Source organism: Simochromis diagramma, unplaced genomic scaffold (assembly GCF_900408965.1).
Source record: "Simochromis diagramma unplaced genomic scaffold, fSimDia1.1 OVJJ01000216.1, whole genome shotgun sequence".
In the NCBI taxonomy this organism is placed as follows: Eukaryota; Metazoa; Chordata; class Actinopteri; order Cichliformes; family Cichlidae; genus Simochromis; species Simochromis diagramma.
In genome coordinates, this window is record NW_024386883.1 from 9261851 (window position 1) to 9283307 (window position 21457).

A 21457-nucleotide genomic window follows, 5' to 3' on the forward strand; every position below is an offset into this window, starting at 1 on the left:
AAGTATTCTGATTCTGATTTCCCATAGTCCTCACTTTATAGGCTGTTGTCATGTTTTGATCAGTCAGATGCTGTTGTTGTTGTTACCACATAAGAATGAGGCTGAAATACTTGCTGTCAGTTCTTGACCTTGCTCTAAAAGTCCTGTTGAGTTTTACAAGGTCTAATCAGTTCATTAAAGTCTGAGTTACTCTGCAGATTTCACAGTATTTTTAACCGTTATGTAAGATCGCAAAATAAAAGAAAAGTGTACTCTAACATTTGAAGAAATTACATTTTAGCTCATTTTTATTTAGGGTGTATTTCTTTAAAAGATAAGCAAAGGTTATATTTTATCCAGTTAGTTCCCAAATATTATTGGCTGACTTGTGAAGTGATGTGTCTTTTGGTGTGACTGCTTTGTAACTTTCTCCTTTCCCCTGAACTTTAATTTGAAATGTGCCTTTTTATTGTGTCCTTTGTGTCGGCCCATGTACTTAATGGAGCCTAATGGACAATTAAAATCACAGGGCAGATGTTTATCAAGGTTTTTGCACAATAAATCCCAATCGCTATAAAAAAACAAAAAAGCAAAACAACAACAACAACCAGCTACTGCCGGTAGTAGTAATAATGGTATACCATTATTACTACTACCGGCTCTAACTGCACTGGAAACCTAAATGATTAACAAAGCATAAAGAAGAAGATAAAAGGAGACACTGAACTCATTCACAGAATAATGAACACGAACACATCTGATGGAATGCTAGATAATTAAGCCCGACCGGCTTTCATCACTGAAATAAAAAAATAAATAAATAAAGGAAAGAAGAAATAAACAAATACAGGCAAATACCAGTGACACCAACGATTATACTAGTATACAGTGGAAGACACAAGCGAGCTATATTACACAACCACGATAGCATACTTCTACATGTATTCCGAGTTGAACATACATGCACATGGAGCACGGCATGTCCAATGTTTTTATTGCTTATTGGTAAATAGGATCACCCATTGTTACCCAGCATTAAAAACTCACTGTGTTCCCTGTGATGTTTTGAGAACAGTGTGGTTTTCTCAGGCCCTGGGGAGCTCCTGCATCTCTCCAGCCACACGCCCGTTAATGAGACATCCGCATGCACTGGACACACTTTGCTCCTCCTAATAGGATGACATACATGGACGGCAACGCCTGCTACATCTTCCCATTTTCCTCCCGCCCCTTTAGCTTGTCTGTCTTTCTTCTTTAGGCTGTTGGTTTGGATCAAGCTATCCTATTTTATTTCTTCCCACCGGTCTGCACAGACTCAGCTGTCCCCCCCTTTCCTTTCCTCACCTTGTATGTCTTGCTGAACAGTCATTGTTGCAGTCCACTGAATAAATGGGAAATAAATGTCAAAAATAAAGGCTTTTTTCTGGTAGAAGTGACCAACAGAATCATATTGCTATGTTATTCTCACTCAAGACTCACTATTACACTTAACTGTAAAGACTGATCAGCAAGAGTATTGCCATAATTACTAGCTAATGCTTTCTATAAAAACGTATGCCCTGCCTCTTAATGCCTCCTAAATGAATAAGGTAAAAGTAGACACTAGTTTAATTTTCTAGTGTCTACTGAAATGTGTTTTTTTAAGAAGTGAAATGACCAGGCTGCAGTGCTATCAACTTGCTCAAAAAAGATACAGATCTGTTGAACCCTCCTAGTTCTTGAAATAGACTCAACCATTTAATTTGCAGCTATTCTCCTGAAAAATGAGTCATTGTAACTGTGCTTCTTTTAAAATTCTGCTGCATTGCCTGCCCGGGTAGTTTGACCTCTTATTTGTTTTTTTTTTTTGTTTTTTTTACAACTGCCATTTCCAGATGTCCCGCAAACGCAACGCGTGCGCACACACCCACAGACACGAGAGATTGTGCCTGTTCAAGATGTGCTTGTGCAGAACAGCTAGATTGTGTGTTGCAGCTTTATCAAGACGCATTCGTCCAAAAAACATGAGTAAGTGAATATATATATATATATATATATATATATATATATATATATATATATATATATATATATATATATATAAGGCTCAATAAAAACATAAAGCAATATAGTGTGAGTTTTATCCAGTTATCTCTGAGAGCCTGTTCCAGCTCTAATAACACGACACGACAGTGATACAAATTTAGGGATAAAACCTGATAAAAGCACTAACGTGGGTGCGTTTACTGAAGTTTACTTTTGGAGAGTTTCTCTAACGCGTGCATGAAGGGGGTGTGGTGTTTGACTCACTGTCTTTCAAGTCTGGTTTTTGCCTGTCAGTAGATTTTCAGTTGCTTCAGGCAAGACTTGCTTCATTTGTTACAAGAATTTCATAGGTTTTATATGTTTTACTTACATTGCACATAATGCGTGTCTAAGAACCCTCAGCAGTCTGTTGAAGGTACTTTTGCAATTTAAGACGTTTCATAGCAGCAAAGATTTTGCGATATTTTAATCAATCTCTGACATGAACTATGAAAGGCGAGTCTTTTAATAACTAGGCTTTTAGAGGATTTGATCTGAGATTTTCTCCTTTATTATTTTCACCTTAACTCTAAATAGAACCCCAAGCTCAAGTAATTGTTATTAGCAGCCTTGATTTTATGTCTGAGGAGCTGTAGCAGGACATAGGTCATATGGCCTAAGAACTGTCTGCTTAGTCCTGTGCCTGGTGGATATAAGGGGCCGATGAAGACACGTTTTGACAGCAGTTTTCAGTGGGCAAAGGGGCGTTCACCAAGTGTTAAACCAACTGCGTCAAGGTGGCACAGACAAACACGGGGATATGGGAACACACGACATCCTGCCTTACACTAAAAGCGAAAAGGTTTGATGTGGAATAAACCTTAATAGAATAGTATGAAAAGAACAAAAACTGGTGCGTTTCAATCTGTAAAAAGCGGATATTTATGTTGATTATTAAATACCTCGGCAGTCGGCACACATTTTCATTTAATGCTAGTAAAGACGATTGCAGCAAAGAAGGCTTTTATTTTTGAGAGCTAAAGGAAGTGCGGATCGCCTTCTGTTTTAGCTGTCACCATTTCACTAAACGATCGCCCTGCCCTGTGCTTGAGTTTGCAGTTGAGTGCGCTAGGGATCTCGGCTCTATTATATAACTTTAGAATACTGGCGCTTTTAATGGCGCATAAGCAGAACATTGCGCCACAGATATGTCGATTTCCTGCGGATTTATCCCGAGTTCAGTGAGCGATCGATCACTTTTTTCGCCCCCTCCTGCCGGTGGTGAGCATTAAAAAGTTATCGAGTGATTCGTGAAACGGCGCACACGGCGGATCTCGCCAGCTCGAGCTGGGTCAGCGTCGGGCTGTTGGTTTTACAGTTAGATATATTGCGGAAAATGTTTTCTTGCCATACGGGCACAGAGGCAGCAACAAATACAGCTGATACTTCACCACACAACAAAACTGCAACGAAGGGGTTTTATTCAAGCGCTTCACCTTGTGGACGTTGCGGCATTTCTTACATTTTTTCCAAGTTGGACTACTAAAAGATGACCTAACCGGTGGAGTACAGGTCAGGTACTCATACTACAGGTATGAGATCTTTTCAAGTGGAAACACTTGTCTTCTCGTTTGGTCACTGCAGAAATGTTGGCAGGGGTGAAACTGGCTGTTCCGTGGAGTAGGCCGACGGTGAGGGTCGTGCGCGCTGACAGCTCTGTTTGACAGATCGCCACGAGCGCTCGAGGAAAGCGTCTCTTTTGGGTCGGAAGAATTTGTTTAAGAAATGGGAAAACGTTGCACAAACTTCAGCCTACCAGCTGCTTATCAGGCTTTGCGGCTAGCAAGCGTGTGATCTGTGCAGTTTCCCATATAACCAACAGGTTGCACTAATGGTGTTGTCATGCTTGGTGGGAGTACCATGTAGAAAGTCAGGAAATCCCAAAGTTCTTTTCATATATATATATATATATATATATATATATATATATATATATATATAACTTAGCATCCAACTGGTATTTATTGGTCAAAGTGACGTTGGAAAGAAATGCATGATCTCATTAGCTTTAGTTTTGAAGCTGTGCATGACAGCTGGCAATAATGCGTTGTGGGTGTGGAAAAGTTGTTGAACCTTATGGCCAAAACATAAATCGTTTTTTGCATTTTCTGTAAGATGCTCAATAAAACAAAGGAAAAAAATAATCATGTGTGCACGGAAATCCTGCGCAGCCACAAAAACCCTTCATAAATCATTGGACTTCAAGCACAATACTGCAGTGCTATAGCTATTTTAGACGCTTTAAAGTGTTTATGAATGTTATATAAAGTATTCCGGAGGAAGAATGTCATCGCTGCGGCTCAAGAGCTGGAAAAGATGTAGCAGAAAAGACCCCGGCGACTTGCATTGATCAAAACATCACCGGAAATTATCCGGTCGTCACGCACGATTCGGCAGTGCGTTATTTTAAGGTTTTGACATTTACAGCGTATCAAATGGTCGACGAAGTTTACGAGCTAATATGCTGGCCTATTTGTGTTCCCTCTTTATTTTTAATATATAGTTTATTCAGGGACACCGCTTCGAAACACTCCAGACCGACCCTTGCTTTAATCGGTTTAAAACTTCTAAATTGGACTTTGAATGTATTATTTACTCGCTCCTTCTTGCAAGTGGGCAGAGGCAGTCGTTCGCGCCAGATGCCTAACGTGGTTTAGTGTCTCCCGAGTCCAACGGATGCATGTTGTTACAAACGCTCAATTGGGGTCTGACGGTGCGGATACCAGTAACGCAAGTTGTCCGGGCATGTCTTGAACTTCTTTTCTCTGTTCACGGAGGAAAAGACGCAGTTCCTAGAAATAGCACTCATATTTTAGTCATTTATTTCACGCAAGCCTAATAGCTCTGGTCTGATTTTGCAAGTCGGTTTTAAGTGTTCTCCCATTTGTGTGTCTGCCACATTGTTGGAGTGTGGGTGTTGGGGGAGGGGGTCATTCAGCTGCTGTCATTTATATAAAGATGAAAAATAAATAAGCAGAAGCAGAAGAGCGTAGGCAGAAGCACAGCAGCGGAACACTGCTTTTAAAGAGCGCCACTTTGTAATGCAGATGTTTTCAAACACCTGTCAGCATCAGTGATCAGTATTTCAGTAAGATTTGCTGTTTGTTTTGCTTCTTCATTATCTACTGTATGGGTCATCTCATTCAAGGCAAATTTTGTCTCTTTAGTGTGCATGTGTGTCCTTGTGTGTGTGTGTGTGTTGTGTTTTTGATTCACCCTGGCTGTCCTCACTGTTACCCACAGGACAAAGAAATGGATCAGGGTGGACTGAAGCGCAATGGTAATCGAGACGACGGCCTGACATTTGCGGAGATAGAAGGTACTGGTGACACACCTGGTTCACTGTTCCAGACTGCAATGCATCTGCCTGGGTCTCTGCCCCCTGCCACAGTGGCCCCCAATAGACAGGGTGGAACCAATGGCCAGGGGGAGCTTGGAGGCTTGTTTGAGTCTCATCAGCATCATGTTCTGGGTGAGGGGACAGACATGAAGGAGGGTAAAATGATTCGAATGCAGAAACAACAACAACAGCAGCAGCAACAGGATATTGGTATATTCGGCATGGGGGACAGCTTGCCATTGTTTAACCAGTGTATTTCCGATACACCCACATCTGTCATTAACACCTCAGACACTTCCGTCCTAGGCAACCTTCCTCTGCCGGACCTTTTTTCCCACCCCATAAAGACGGAAAGCATTCTTTCTCTGGACAAAGACTTGGGAACTTATAGTGGGCACACAGGCACTGGTCCATGCGATTTGGATGGCAACAGTGGCCGCCTGATTGAGGATACAGAGATTTGGCAAGATCTGGACCTTCCCAGCTCACTGCCAGAAATCAGTACTTTTGAGTTGGATTCAGAAGTGGCACACTTGGATAACATTCTACAAGAGAGCACCGGTGGTGGCTGTCCTGTCAGTGGCTTGCCAAAGGAAATAAAGCCTCTCATGGGTAACGGAGAAAACTGTACCAGTGTTAATGGCACAAAGCAGCAACACCATGCCCTACACCCCCATCAACAACAGCAGCAGCACCACCAACTAATACATCACCAGCAACATCAGCCCCAGCATCACCAGCCTCAGGCCCTTCTCTCCACTGTCATCATCAAGGAAGAGAAGGATCCTGATGAGTCTTTCATCCAAATCTGTACCCCTGGTGTGATAAAACAGGAGAAGCAGGATAATGGTTTCTGCCAGCCTCAGTGTCTCCAGAGCGGCATCAGCTCTCTCCATGGAGGAGGACCACGCCCCATGTCCTCACCTGTGAGTGTCGGCGCAGTGCCCGGCTACCACTACACAGCCAACCTGAGCTCAACAATGGACATACAAGACCAGAAGCCTTTTGACATGTACGCAAACATGCCTCTGATGGGGGATGGCTGGGCCCGGGGGAAAAGGTATGGAGAGACATCTGGGATTCAGAGCAGCGATGATGGGCCCACTCCTGTCGCGTCCTTGGCACCTTTTTCTGTTGGCTTCTCCGGGTAGGTTGAACTTTATCCCACTATGTTTGCTTTTGACTTCATTGCAACGTTTGTCGGTATTCTCAGTCATCATATGATTGGCTTTGTATTGACTCAGGAGAGTATGGCTGTGCTTTGAAAAAAGAAGTTTAATTGTAAGGAGAAGGGAAGTTGATAATCCGTTATTTGCTGCAGTCTTAGGTGTGAATTCTCTAAATACAAACTTTGAAGACTAACTACTGCTTTTTAGTCCACTAGATGGTCAATTAACTTTAGTAGTATATAAGCACAATGATTGCAGTGCTTCCTTTTCCACTGCGCTACAAAAATGTTTGTGCTGCTCACTTAGCTCCTGAAATGCTAAGTTCAGTCTGGCAACTTGACATCTCAGTCAGTTTTTTCACAACATTTAACACAATGTCCTCTAGTGTGATGATTTTTTAACACAAAATCACTTGAATAAGTCAGAAAAGATGCTCAGGAGCTGTTGTATGCTTCCCTGTGACATTCTTAACAGCATTTGGATGCAGGGCGTCTGGTGCTCATCACATCTGCAGACACTGCAGAGCATACTCTTAATACAGCCACTTTGCAGCACATTGTAAATCTGAATCAAGTTTAAATTAAGAGTAAACACTACATATAATATTTATGCAAGAATAGGAGACTGATATAAGAGAAATATTTTTGCTGTTTTTGACGAGGCGCAAGGTGACAGTAGGGAAAGTAAGCGGTCTAACTGAAGACTTGATATGAGAAGGTGTGTGAGAATAGCCATCCAGATGAGATCTTATGTTTTCCAGTGTCACAGTATTGTGGATTCTGGATTCCAATATCTGACTAAGCTATATTGCTTAACTGTTCTCATATACGGTATCCAAGAACTATTCATTTGGTATTTTTCCTCTATTGTTTTGTTTTTGTTTTTGTTTTGCTTGTTAGAGAGCAATCGCAAAATAATCTAAACATGTCATCCCACCACAATTTATTAGGGAACGTGTTATTTGCATCTCTAAAAATGCAGTGTGCTCCTGTTTAATTTGATGGAAACGAGCGCTGTGAGAAAGATGTGTACGTGCAGCTTGGTGAGCATGAAAAGTATCTGGTGGACACACCTCGCTTCAGCTTGGAAAGACTATCTGATAACTGAACCAACTAAGAGCGTGACATTGATAGAGGTTGAATTTTTAGTTTTATGAGTCTACATGGTTATATGTGAAAGTACAAAGATGGCGTTTGATTAATGTCTAGTAATAATGTGAGCCCGTACTGGCCTTCTTAAAGAGCTGTTAAGGGATTTAGCTCAGGACAGCTGTAAACAAGTTGTATATGAACGAGTTTCAGCTATCGCTAGCTCTTTTCCATCAGTCTGATTTTCTGTTGATCATATCTCTTTGTTCTGGTAAATAGTGCAAGTCTCAGTCTTCCCAAGCCACTGTCTTTCTCCTGTATAATAAACTGTAGTGAACTTTATTGCTAAACACGGACACGGGACTTTTGTAACCGACTTCCTGCTGTGTTGATCCCTGTTGCACCAGCATGAAGTGTGATAACGCACTGTGATGCTCTTCGGGACCTGAACACTGCAATGCAAAATCTCTTACAGTACAAACAGCTTAATGCAAAAACAAACTCACCTAACAGTCCACTGACCATGCAAGTATAACTGGACTATGCGATTTATATATCCTTATTTAGCAGTTAAGCTGTTCCCATGATGTATAAATTATTTAAATCAACACTTCAGATTTACCAATGAACAAAGTGTGAAAGGTTAGATTTTTTAGTAGTGACACTTTAATTGACACTAAGCTGATTATTTTGAATGCGATTTCACATAGATGGATGATTATTTCAAAATAAAACTTTTAAATCATACACAGCTAATAATAATTCAGTATATGAAATCATTAAATATAAAAAAAAAAATGTTTCATTTTGTGTTAAATTGATTTTAGTTTTTTTTTTTTGTTTTAATATGAGCAACAACCCGAAAACAAAATGAATCAGCTTTTACATGAAATAAAGTAAAGCATTAGATTTTCACAGTCAGAAGTTAAAATACTGAATTTTGAAAAATTGTTAATGATTTTATTTAGCTATATTATACAAATTTCTTTTTAGGGTCTCTGTTTTAGCTACAGACTTTCTTTAAGGAATTATACACTGTGAATTATAAAAGCGGCAGGGATCTATACTATTAAAAAAAAAATTAACAGTTATGCAACATAACAAAGAACAGCATAAGAAAAAAGAAACTGGTCATTCTGACTGAGTCGTTTAATACTTTAGAATTGAAAAAAGATGCACTGGATAAGATAATCAAGCAAAAATGAACTTTTAGACAGTGCTGAATTTTATTTTAATAATAAATTACTAAACTTTACAATCTGCACCAAACTGCAGCAAGTCACAGGACGACCTCTCACTTAAACAACTGGAAAGAAAGTGCTCTGCTACTGGAAGGAGGTACAGCTAATTCACCAAAAGGTTTTATATATTTAACCTTATTAAACAAAACCGAGTGCAGAAGATTTACACTACAAAATTTTCAGGTACTTCATTTTCCAGTAAGCTTGGCTCTAAGCTCTGGCTAGCCTTAGCCACTTTCCCTTTGTTAGCTTCTTCAAATTGGGCATGTTTAGCTGGGTCTAGGTGATATAAGAGTCTCATAGGTTTGTTGTTACGAATGTTTTCATGGTGGTTCCCCTGTGGTTTACTTTGTCTTCCTCACTTACAGTTAAGAACTCTGCTCAGTTTGTGAGACTGTGAGTGTGAGAACAACTATTTGCCTGTGCTGCTGTGCATGTGCTGTGCATACATGAAACACACTGGCTGGTTATCAGACATATGCGTGATTAACAGGGTGAAAGTGCTGTATTTTGTCCATTTCGGGTCCCTGGCCAGTCGATCGATGCGTCTCTGAAGCAGAACTGTATGTATAGAAATGTATAGTGTTGCTGTACGTTACAGTGCTTTTGCATTAGATCACATTATACTGTATTATTTCACAGCTATGTGTGTGATACATGCCATATCTTAACGGAGGGATGAAAACAGTGACTGGTGGCTATATCATATATCACATATATATCATATCAACTACAACCTTCATATCATTTAAGCCATCTAGCTGTTCTCTGGGAATTTTCGACACCGTTTGAATGCAGTTTGGCCCAACCACATTTCTTGGCACAGGATTTGTGTTACATAACTGATAATCAAATAGACAAATGTTTGTTGCTGCATGCCCAGGGTTAAAGGAGGCACTTACAAGATTCATATCAATTCTAGAAATAGCATGACACACCCTCTTATTAGGAGACATTTGTTTTAACTTGTTTTAACCTGTTATACCTCCCAGTCTTCTTATTTGTGTGGTGCTAAGTTTAAAATGTTGTGAGTCATGCAAAGTAAAAAAGGGTTAAAAAGCTGATATCAACTCTTCTCTGTTGCTCCGTTGCCTGCGTCAGTGTGTGTAAGAGCACGGCTGAGGATAGCAAGCTGTGTGTGTGTTTGTGTATTTGTGTGAATGTGTGTAGTGTACACAGGGAAGCTGGGAGGCCACGTGTACATATCTGCTATGGTGTGCTGCTGTCTCGCTCTCCTTATGCTGTCACTCAGTCACTTTTTTTCTCTTCACCTACTTACCCTCGCTGGCCCCCTCAAAGCTCTTTATTTAACAGAGGCATGCAAATGCTGTACACACACACAGTTGTCATGTAAACACAGACACACATACACACGACCACATTCATGTTAGAAGTGCAGATTGTGGTAAAGCTGAGACATTTTTTTTTTTTTTTGCGTGTTTTTCGCTTTTTTTTTTTTTTTTTTTTTTTTTTTTTTTTAACAGGAAAATTATGCTTTTGTTCGACAGTTGGGTGTGTTGCGATTTGCATCATAAAGTAGTTGTTACTGTTACTGAGGACTGCAGATGCTTTGTGTTATTGTTAAGTGGTTTTCAAACAAAAAGAAAAAAAAAGTCAGCATATGTCACAGACTGTTATTTACATTTTTTTAGAAAATATATTCTGGAATCATTGCAGCGCATTATATAATATAAACTTTAAGACAAGAGATTAGAGAGACCACATGTTTGACAGCATGTTTTGCAACCATGCCTTGCACACACAGTTCTGGAGCATGCATGTTAGATTTCTCATAAACTGTCAAAACCACTGTTGCTAATGCAAAACATATGTGTTACAGGGTCCAAAATAAGTGATATCTGCTATAAAGGTTGTTAGGCACAGCAATATACTGTATAGTATATAATATACCGTGCTGTGCAAAAGTCTTGAACCATTCCTTATTTCTTTATATTGTGCAAGGACAGTGGGAAACATACATGGAAATACAGAGTGTTATGCCAAAGCGTTCTCAGCCAATATGACTCCATACTGCTTCAAAAATACTGAGGTCCACCTTTTGGGAAACTCGGTTCACAACTGATAGTGATCCACTGTGGGTTTTTGTTGGGGTTTTTCAGTGTCATGCTGAGAAAAAGAGATTTTAGAGTCAGATGGTATTGCATGGTGTATCAAAATCTGATGTTATCTTCTGCATTCATAGTTTCATCAATTTTGCATTTCAACACTCCTGGCTGAAATGCAACCCCAATCACGACAGAGCCTCCACCGTGTTTTACAGATGGCTGTAGACACTCACTGTTGTAGCTCGCTCCTGACCTTCTCTGTAGATATTCACGATTTGAACCAAAACATTTGCATTTTGATTAATTACTCCGTAAGATCTGTTGCCACTGAATTTGAATCCAGTTCCTGTGTGATTTGGCTTAGCTTAGCCTTTTCTCCAAGTTTCCTTTCCTTAAAAATGGCTTCTTAACACCTTCCTTTGAGACTATTTCTGATGAGGCTTCAGTGAACACTAGTTAACTGAAGGGCCAACTGCATCACTGTGGTCCTGTGTCAGGTCTTTGTTGGATATTTTTCCAACTTTCACATGCTGTTTATATGCTGTACATGGTTTTTACAGGCCTGCCACTTCTTCTTTTCTCTTCCACTTGACCGTTAGGTTTAAGGGTTCACTGCACACCAAGTCAAGTTTTTGGCTAATAGTCCTTTGAAAATAACATTATTGGTGCAAAAATTCTATTTTATGTCTGCCAAACTGTGTTATCGTTGGCATTTTTTATGGTTTCAGCTGAAGAAATGTGACCAAATGAAGTGTTTTTGCAACCAACGGCTTCAGACAAAGTGCCTAAAGATAAATTTTAAAATTGGTTCTGTGCTAAGTTGTCTTGAGTTAGACGCATTTTCTATGATTCATAGGTTAGTGTTAATGACCTTCAGCATGAAGAGTATTGTAAGCTATAGCAGCAGGGGAAAACACTAAATTATACTTAACAGTGTTCAAATACAGTTAATACTGATTTTTTTTTTTAACCGTAATTAGTGAACTTAAATACACAGACGTCACCCGAACACCTGAAAGCAAAAAATGTTTTAAATCATACTATTAGTCTGATACTTTTTTTTTTTTTTTTTAACTATTTCTGTAAATTCTTCCATGCATTGTTTATATATGTAACAAGGAGAATAATAAGATGTATTAGCTCAGTTATCTGTAGTGGCTTGTGTCTAAAGATAATAATAATTATCATCATCATTACTGTAATTATCAGACTTAGGCCCAGAAGAGGGGTAACTTGAAACTGAATGACATTGATCACTTATTTATTAGCATTTGCAAACATAAGGAACTGTATGCCAAGATTCACCCTTGCTTATTTACAGAATAACAGTAATTGCGCTGAGCGTGATCAGTTTCTCGTACAGTATATTATCTTAAATAGAACTATACATTGCAAAATAACAGGATTTCTTTGTATTGCCTTGCTTAGCACTATTTACCTCACTGCAAGAAGGTTCATCTGAGGCTTTTCTGTGTCGAGGTTGCATGTTCTCCCTGTGTCTGTGTGGGATTCCTCCCACAGACCAAAGACATTCTTGTTATATAAACGGCAGGCTGGGAAACTCAAGTCAAACCGAAAACCTCTATAATTTTTAAAACGGGAACTACCAACAAAAGGTCGCTAAACTATGGCAAATACTAGGTCAACTTCACATCTGTTGTGTCAGTTTCCTGTATTTCTAATCTCCGAGATAATGCCACCCTCAGTCAGCTTTGTTTGTTCAGGTTACTTAATATCTGTACAAATAGCTGTTTGATGAGCTGTATAAAACATTGCATTTCTCTGCAACTTACTGGCTGATTGATTTTAGGTACTTAGTATTAGCCAGACAGTTCATGTGGGATCCAGATATCCAGGCTGAGTAATATGAAGTGTGTTGAAATGTTCTGTGATACGTTATATTAATTCACGTTAATGTTTTACAATTCTCCTCTTTCTGTTTGTCTTGCTATCTGACACTTTCTTTGGTTTTGTTTTTTCTAGTTCCTATTGTGAGTCTTTGAAGCACAGGGTCAGAGTGGTGCAAAGAGCTAAACTGAGGTGTAGTCCTGTTCCAGCCAAGCTGTTTCCTTTTTGAAGACTATTTTGGTGGCTGCCAGCTTGCTGCTGTTGTCATCTTTAAATGTCTACATAGATCTTAACATGTATTAATCACTGTATATGGGAACTCTCATACAATGTCAAAGTTTTGTTTCACTTTCTGTCTCTGAAATGACTAGTCTGCGCTAGGAAATTCAGATTTTTCCTTTGAGCATTACTTCCTTCTTTTCCTGTATTTTTACATTTTCTTTTTCACAAGAACCGTTGTTGAAAAGGCTTTTGTTTCAGCCAGATTTATTTGGAAAATGTTTGTGGGCTTTCCAATTTATAATAGAATTTTTGGATGATTGGACACTCACTGACTTCTTAGATTTACTTTAAATCTGAGAAGCTTTGTATGCACAACACCCACCAACATACTTAATTGATCAGACAAAGACTCAGAAATGCCTCGTTACTCATTGTGAGATGATTGTGCATTGTGAACAAAGCTAGCTGGGCACGGGAACATTTCTTGGTATAGAATACCTGTACTCCGAAAAGATTCTTGTCGTATTCTCAATAACCTATTCTTAGTAATGTAATGACTATCAGCACTACGATTCAAAATTCCTGAGAGTGCATAGCTGTCTCTGTCACATGTCTAACCTCTCCCTTCTTTTGATGACTAACCTACCAATGCAAACTAGCTGAACCTGGAAAAACTGGAGGGAGATGGTAATGGGGCTTGTTTGTGACACTTTTATGTCCTTCTTGGCGATGCTTTCGCAAACGTTTTAAAATCGTAATACGTGCGAAAGCACCAGGTTCTGGTAACCGTATGAGACAGACCAAATGGCAAAAGCTATAGGCACTGGAAATGTCTACATGCTGCAAATAGAATCACAAGGTTTTCCACAGGAAATTGGTTTGTGGAGGTGGTGAGCGAAGTCCCACCACTTCATTTAGCACCCCCGTCACCCGCACACTAAAAACATCCCCTAGCATGCAAGTATACATTTGGGTGACAGGTTAGAGAAAGAAGCCAACAGTCTTAATGATAATGACAGTGGGAGTGCTGGGTGGTGGCTGTCTGATATAATGCTGAATCTTTCAGGGTGATTTGAAATGCCGCATTAAATCGTTTTATATAAATTTTTGTGCTCGTTACGCATATCCTAACTTCTCAGCAGCTGTCAATTGACTTTACCAAACTTTGTACTGCAACATAGGATTTAACCTGTTGTTCAGAGCCTGAATCACAGAAATCCTGATGCATTTCCTCATCCATTTCTCAAAATCAGATTAGTAACACATTAACTGCATACTTTCCTCAGTTGCGTTATGCTAGTTATGTTTCCCGTTAAAGGGGAGTTCACTTTGTTTTGCATTCCTAAAAAATCTCAGCATTTGATAATGGTTTGCCAACACAAATGTCACAGGCATTAAAAAAAAAAAGTTGTATTTTTGACTGAAGCTGAACATTGACAAACCAACAAGTATTAAACATTATGACATCATCCCTATCTACTGCATCTGTTACCTCTCTCTACAGTCTTTCTGCATTTCTCTCTTTACATAACTCTGTCGCCTTCAAATTGCAAAACAAACACAGGAAAATTGGGGAATTTTGGAGACCAGTAGAAAGTTCAGCATAAAAATTATAATTGGACTTTGTAGGCATTGTAAATAGTAAATGACGTGTCATAACTTGTTTTCTTATTGATGAGTCGAGTTGGAGGAATTTCCTGCTCGTCGCCGAATAAAAAAAAAAAAAAATCCTCAGAGCAGTGTGGGCACTGTGCCATAGTGCGCTCTTTCGGTTCTGAGAGTGAGAGTTATTGGATTTGTTTGTTTGTGAGATATTTTTGTAGCTGTGTTGCTTTTGTGCTGCCTGTCTGCCTAAATGTGGGTCATCTAGTCTGCGATAACCTTTAATCCAGTCTTCCTGACTCAACGAGAGGCGGTTAAACTCTAGAGGGAATACAAATGTCTCCTGTGTCGACACAGTTGTTTTTTCAGTGTTACTGCCCGGATTAAAACTCGCCTAGGTGCAGCACGGTTCGACTGCCAAATTTCTGTTAATTTTTTACAGCAGAAGCAAAAGGTGGAGCACTCTTGAAGTTTGGGTTCAGCTTGGTCAGCGTTTTTCTGTCTAGACAAGATTCATAATTCCTGTTAATGTAACTGACTTGTGCTTTATTGATCCTTCTTATCTTGCATCGTAAAAATTTAAGGGTAATTTAAAATCTGTATTTCAGCACATTTATATTTCACTAGGAATAGGCTTCAATTTTGATAAGATTTAAACTGAATTATACGTCATTTCAACAGGGTTGAACTGGATCTCTTGCTCCTTCTTTTGTATCTCTCTGAGGATCACTTTTCGAGAATGCTGTATAAATAAATTAAGACTCCTTTGTTTGTAACTGTATACACTATTTAGATATGAGAAACTAGATTACTCTTCAGCAGGGCTGCTGTTCTTTTATTCCAAGGTGGGGAAAAAACTTTGAACACCATTTTAACTTTGGGATTTTTATATTTTACCTACATTCAGTTTTTAACATCTCAGATATATTTAATTCTATTTATTTATATAATAATTAGCAGCATAGAAACATTGATTTATGAGTTGAGCTGGGGTTTTTTTTTTTTAATTTACTTTTTTTACCGTACAATAAAATATTGTAGTACGGTATTTGTTTGTCATAAACTAAATTTGTCATTAACTAAATTTTAACTGATGTAAGTTTATCAAATGTTATCTTATCCAATCTTATCTATGCAAAAACTGCTAAAACAAACTCCCCCAAACTTAAGGGAGATGTGGGGGAAAGGGCAGAGGAAAATCCTAATAACCCTCAAGCTGTTTGAGCTTATCATGCTTATGCCGTTTCTTTTATCTATGCCAGATATTCTAAAAGATTCTAACATAGTTTAATCATGATTTCTATGCAAAATGAATTTTCAGCATCACAGTTCCTCCATATTTTTATGCCATACTCGGGTGGTTTAGACTGAAAACAATTTGCACCTGCCTCTGAAAACTGCCAGCTGTTTATCTGCCAATTTGATATCTAAATTTGAATTTAAGTCTGTTAGCCGTGGTTCACAGCAAAGCGTTATAATCTTCTGATCAGAAGTATGCAATTACAATAAAATTAAAGCCTGTGATGTTGAACATATATTTGACCCCACTCGTTTTTTTTATTGTTGTTGCTGAACCAGTTGTTTTAGTAGAGCATATATCGTAAATGACCCCATTAGGTCACTCAAAAGCGAAGTTTGGAGGCAGATCAGAAACAAATTCATTAAAATTACAACACTTTCATATTTTATGGTATATGCACGCTTCGAATACCTTTCAAGCATTACAGTAAAATGCATTTTATTGTATTTTATTATCTTAGACCTACCAATAAACATTTTTCTTAACGTTTACATGTAGTGATGCACGCAATCTATTTCCTAAAAAGTATATTTACATCTTTGGACTTAGTATTCTCAGCTCTCTTTGCCACATGCATACAAAGTTTAATGTATGAGGTTGCCAAGGACCTTGTCCCATAGGCCCGTCAATTATTTACCTAACCAAGGTTACTGTACATGTGGAGGCAAACATTCTCTCCCTGAAGCCTTTGTTCAGACTTGCACTTGTGTAGTCTCGCATTTCATTCCAGCTTTGAGGGAAAACTTGACAATGGCCCCGCTTAAAACACTATTAAGGAAATTAACAAGTTACTCCTGGTGACTAACTTGTGATCATGCGATTGTAGAAATGCTGCTACATTCTTAAATTCAGCTTTAGGTTGAGATGACACACCAATATTAAGAACTGATTGCATGCTCATAATCGGTGTGTTTATTTGCATTGTTTCTGAGCAAACTAAAAGCATTTTGCAAGAGTCCTAATTTCTTTTGCAACCACTAAATAAGCATGTTTTGAAGTTAGTTCGATTCTGACCACAGGGTTGTCTGATATGTCAGCAGCAAGTGTGGATGAAACTGCAGCTTGTGATAGTAAAACTGTACTGAATGGATGGAGTTATGCTGATCCGGCATGTGTTGGTATCAGCGCTGGTCGTATCGAACAGGCGTAGACTTTGTTTATCATCCTGACTAAACAAGCAGCTGATTGAACGACTGGTTGGTGAGTGCGTTTATCACTGGCTGGTGTTTGTGCAGGACACATTGGGGGGGGGGGGAGACACAATGGTAGATCTATCTGTTTCAAACATTTTCTAACAATCAAAACTGCTCAGTTTGAATTGAACTAAAGCACTTTAAAAAGAAATTATAAATTCACATAATAACAACCATAACAGTAGAGTACATTTATGGAATAACTGAGTAAAGATGGGGCAAAATATCAGTACAGCAATACAATATATCTCTTCCTATTCCAATACCATTATTAATGCACTGGTCCAGTATCAGTTGTTCTGAATTATTTGCTAATATGTCATGCATTTGTCTGAGGATATTGACCTACCTCTCAGAAACTCTTATTTCATCATTTAAAATAGAAGCCCCCGTGTGTCTGGAGGTTATGTATTTTCCGCACAGCTACTGGTAAGGCCAGTCTACTATTTTTAAAGGTGCTTTAGCTTGTTGTGATGATGTTACATTGTGCCAGTTTTGTGTTGCCAAAGCAATGTTAGAAATAGACCTGTGTGCTGGAAGAAGCATGCCAGCCATGCCGTTTATTGTGTCTCTATTGACATGAGTCAACAGCACATAAGATTTTTAAAGCTTATGCTTTTTTTTAGGTTGTTGTCAAATCACTAACCTGCCCATGGCAGGGGTTATTTTGAGGGGGAAAAAAATCGCACAGGCATTAATTCACCATCAGTGCATTTTGCATTCACCAGTGTTTTGGTTTATGGAAGTTAGCATGTTAACTCGCCTCAGTTACACAGGCCTAGACCATCTGGCAGTCACCAGTTGCTAAGGAAAAAGAGTGTATACTGGTTGAAGAATGGTGGCTGGAAGTTTCGCACAGCTGGTGTGAATTTGTTTGCAAAGAGGTGCACAATGCTGTACGAAAAAACCTTCTTGCAATTTGCTCTGCTGGGGTGTTGGCAGGGCATCACTGACCAATTGCCGGGCATGTGAGACTGAGGCCTTTATTGCATGTTGGCAATCTGAGTTTACAGTTAGCTGAAAGCATTGCTGTGCCTTAATCTCAATGTGCCACCAGTAAGACTGAACACTTCTAAGAGCAGTTTAGCAGTTTTGGTATTTACTAATGATTTACTAATGAGCTGTAGTGACTGAAAGCCCAGAAGGGCTTCTTCTGTTTTTTGTGTGTGTCTCTGGTCTTACTGCATATGCATTTGCAGGAATTTTCTCTTTCAGGTTTGCTGCTTGTAGTTCACTGAAAGTTGTGCCAAATTTAGTGATGTGGAAAAAGGACGTTTTATTTTGCACCTGTTGTGCCTGTGATAGTAGTTGTTAGGAGGGTTAATACAGTTGGAATGCCAGAGGCTGATGTTATCAGGACGAGAGCAAACCTCGGGGTGAATGATGGATGTCAAAGCTGTACGCCAAAGCTTAAACTCCTGCAGGCTCTTCACTGAGTGAAGAGCTTAATAATGCTGGTACTTTTGTGTATCAGAGCAGAACTTATCTAAACGGAATCAAAGTTAGCATAGATCGTCAGCTTAAAAGGGAAAGCCCCAACACAAGTCGCTTTTTATAGCACACTGGAGGGTTTTCAGTATTTTAGGTTGTTGTGAAAACCACAATTGGCAGAGCTAATGGAAGACTCTGTTTGCTGGCATTTTTATTGTAAATTACAATATTAGATCACCCCCTAGAACTTCAACTTACCCTCTGGACATTTTAGTGATTGTGGCCTAAGTAACAGTGCTTTGTAGTCTTATTTGTCAGTCATGTGTCATGTTGTCATTTGTAGTCTTACTAGACCTTAAGTGGCTCTTTCAACATTTTACATACAGTGCTTAACGCATTTATTAGACCACCTGTCATAAAAACAAGAAAACACTAAATATAGTAATAATGTTATTATAGTAAATAACTATAATAACTGTAATTTGACGTCTCTACTCAAAATATTATTGATAATAATAATAATAATAATAATGATAATAATAATAATAATGTGCCTTACCTTTTTTTTTTCCTGCTTTCAATCAAATTAATTGATACCAACATTATATTTTTTCTTACAAATATCATTCTGGTTAAACAATTTTAGCATATTGGTGGATTAACCATTAAAGAAGCATAAAAAATGATAACTGGTAATTACCAATACTGTTGAGGTTTTAGGGTTCCTGTGTCATGAACCTTGGGTGGTGGTATAATAAATGTGTTAAACACTGTACACTTAAGTTGCAATTCAAAATGACCGCTGAATCCAAAGATTGAATTCAAAACATTTCACCTCTGTTCTAAGTTTTTTTTTATTTTTATATTTTTTGCATGATGCATACCTCTGTTGGGTGGCAATAGTTCAGGTGGTAGAACAGGTTATCCACTTATTGGGAGGTTGGTGGTTCGATCCCTGGCATGCTCCAGTGCATGCCAATGAGATGTGAATGTGTCTGTCTGCATGCGTGTGACCTTGTGTGAATGTTAGACAGAAGCATAGAAGTGCTTGTGGAAATATGGGTGAATGAAGCATGTTTTATAAAGTGGTTTGAGTGCTCAGGAGTAGAAAAGCGCTATATAAGAGCAAGTCTGCTGCACAAGAGTCTACTTGCCACAACCTCCATATACCCTCAAGACAGATCAAGCTTTTTTGTACTGTGTTTTTTAAAAACAGAGTAATTAACAAACATTAAGGCTGTGTAACCAGCTCTAGCCCACACATCATACCCTTGTTCCTTTCCGTCTGACTCTCTCTCTCTCTCTCTTCTTTGATGTCGCCTACTTTGACTGTCTTATTTTATAAAGGTTTCCTTTTACACTTTAAGTTTCTTTCTATGCCGTTGCCTTCATTTTCTGTCCCTGCTCGGCCCCGACGTTTGATTTCAAATCCTCCACTGCACTCAGTCGACAGTAGAAATCATTAAGCAGATTACGCGCCTTCAGTACTGTGGCAGTAATTTCAAAGGTAAAGGAAAACGGTGGTCACCGCACGCCAAGGCACCCTTGAAAACAAGAGTTTGATTCTCTGCAGGAGGGAATGAAGTAGCAAAGACTACTTTATCCATTTCTCACACTTTCAGACATACTGAGCAGGTTAATAGATCGCCAGCAATAAATCACCTACTTGACATTTACTGCAACAGTAAGGTGTGGATCAATTACCTTCACTCTCTGTGTTAAACTGAGAATACTGTGGGCTTGTATGAGAAAGTTATACTATATTTCCTAAATAGGACACAACTAAAAATTAGATTTTTGGGTCAGATACCTACTGAATTGGGCTCCAACAGTAGCCTAATTTCATTGCTAATATGTTTCCATTATTCAATTCCTTTTTATTTATTATAAAAGTTACATTTTCTGTTTTTACTGGCAAAGTAGAGGCTGTTCTGCCAATGGTTTGAGTGAAAGTAAATAAATTCCTTGCTGCTTTGAAGTGGTGCTAGGCCACTGTAGCAGGAAGAATCATATATTACTGCGGTCATCACTCTTCTCTATAGATCAGTCATCAGCTCTAAATTTAGAATAGTGGCCTTGGTTTCTCAGGCACAGTGATTCAGGTTATTCCATCATAACATAACAGCAGTGCATCAACTCTGAGATTTGTCACAGGCATTTTGAGAAAAGTATCCCAGTATGGACTGCTTGGGTTTGGAAAATCCTGCATATTTCAGTTACCCAGCAGCTGGACTGGTGCAGGTTGCCTGCTTAGCCCATAGCTGTTAACATTAAAGGACCTCATTCTACCAAAGCTGGAGTTTGAATAATCTAGAATGGCAGTTATCCTCTCAGTTATGTAGACTCAAAGCTACATGTTTGTTTCATGTAATGTTATGTGACAGATCTTGATAAAATGTCTTACTTTTCTTTATCCCCATCCAATTGTAGAGTAGTTGTATGACAAGAACGAACAAGTACAGGTTTACTTGACTTGAATGCTTTTGCATTTGTACACCGCATGCTGATGAGGACCGCAAAGGTACACTTTGATTCTGATTCTGAATTAATTTAAAGAACTTTTGGTCTTAACTTTCATTTAATCTTGTGTCATCTCTTGTAAGAGAAAGCAAAATGCTGTGGCAACTATATCTGGAGGTATGCACTCATTCAGATGCGAAGTGAAACATGCGTTTTTCTGTCCTGGCTGAAACAGACTGACAGAATACTTTTGTTTCTTGCATTCGGTGCAAGATCATTCTGCCTTACTTGCTAGTACTTTCGATATGTTTGAATTTGTTCTTGGGCAAATTCAACCCCCCCTATATCTGGTTCTTTGTGTTCTTTTGCTAACACTTGGAAACCAGCCAGTAGTTTTATGTAACCACTTTTTTGCAGCAGACAGTTGCAGTGAATTGTTAGTTTGGTGCAACCT

The 21457-nt window shown here is 38.8% G+C and overlaps 1 protein-coding gene and 1 long non-coding RNA gene across 3 annotated transcripts in view; both read left to right on the top strand.

Moving 5' to 3' along the window:
- Nucleotides 1-3064: 3064 nt before the first annotated feature.
- The window catches only part of LOC120733770 (glucocorticoid receptor-like), a 65657-nt gene continuing 47264 nt past the window's right edge, over nucleotides 3065-21457 (top strand). For both annotated transcript variants that reach the window (XM_040032166.1, XM_040032167.1), the window contains exons 1-2: nucleotides 3065-3575; nucleotides 5287-6530. In XM_040032166.1, coding sequence (XP_039888100.1) covers nucleotides 5296-6530 — 1235 coding nt within the window. In that variant the 5' untranslated portion in view covers nucleotides 3065-3575; nucleotides 5287-5295. The remainder of the gene's footprint in view (nucleotides 3576-5286; nucleotides 6531-21457) is intronic.
- Nucleotides 6537-20984, top strand: LOC120733771. The gene is made up of 2 exons (XR_005695902.1): nucleotides 6537-10966; nucleotides 11508-20984. It is a non-coding gene; the product is annotated as an uncharacterized LOC120733771 (long non-coding RNA).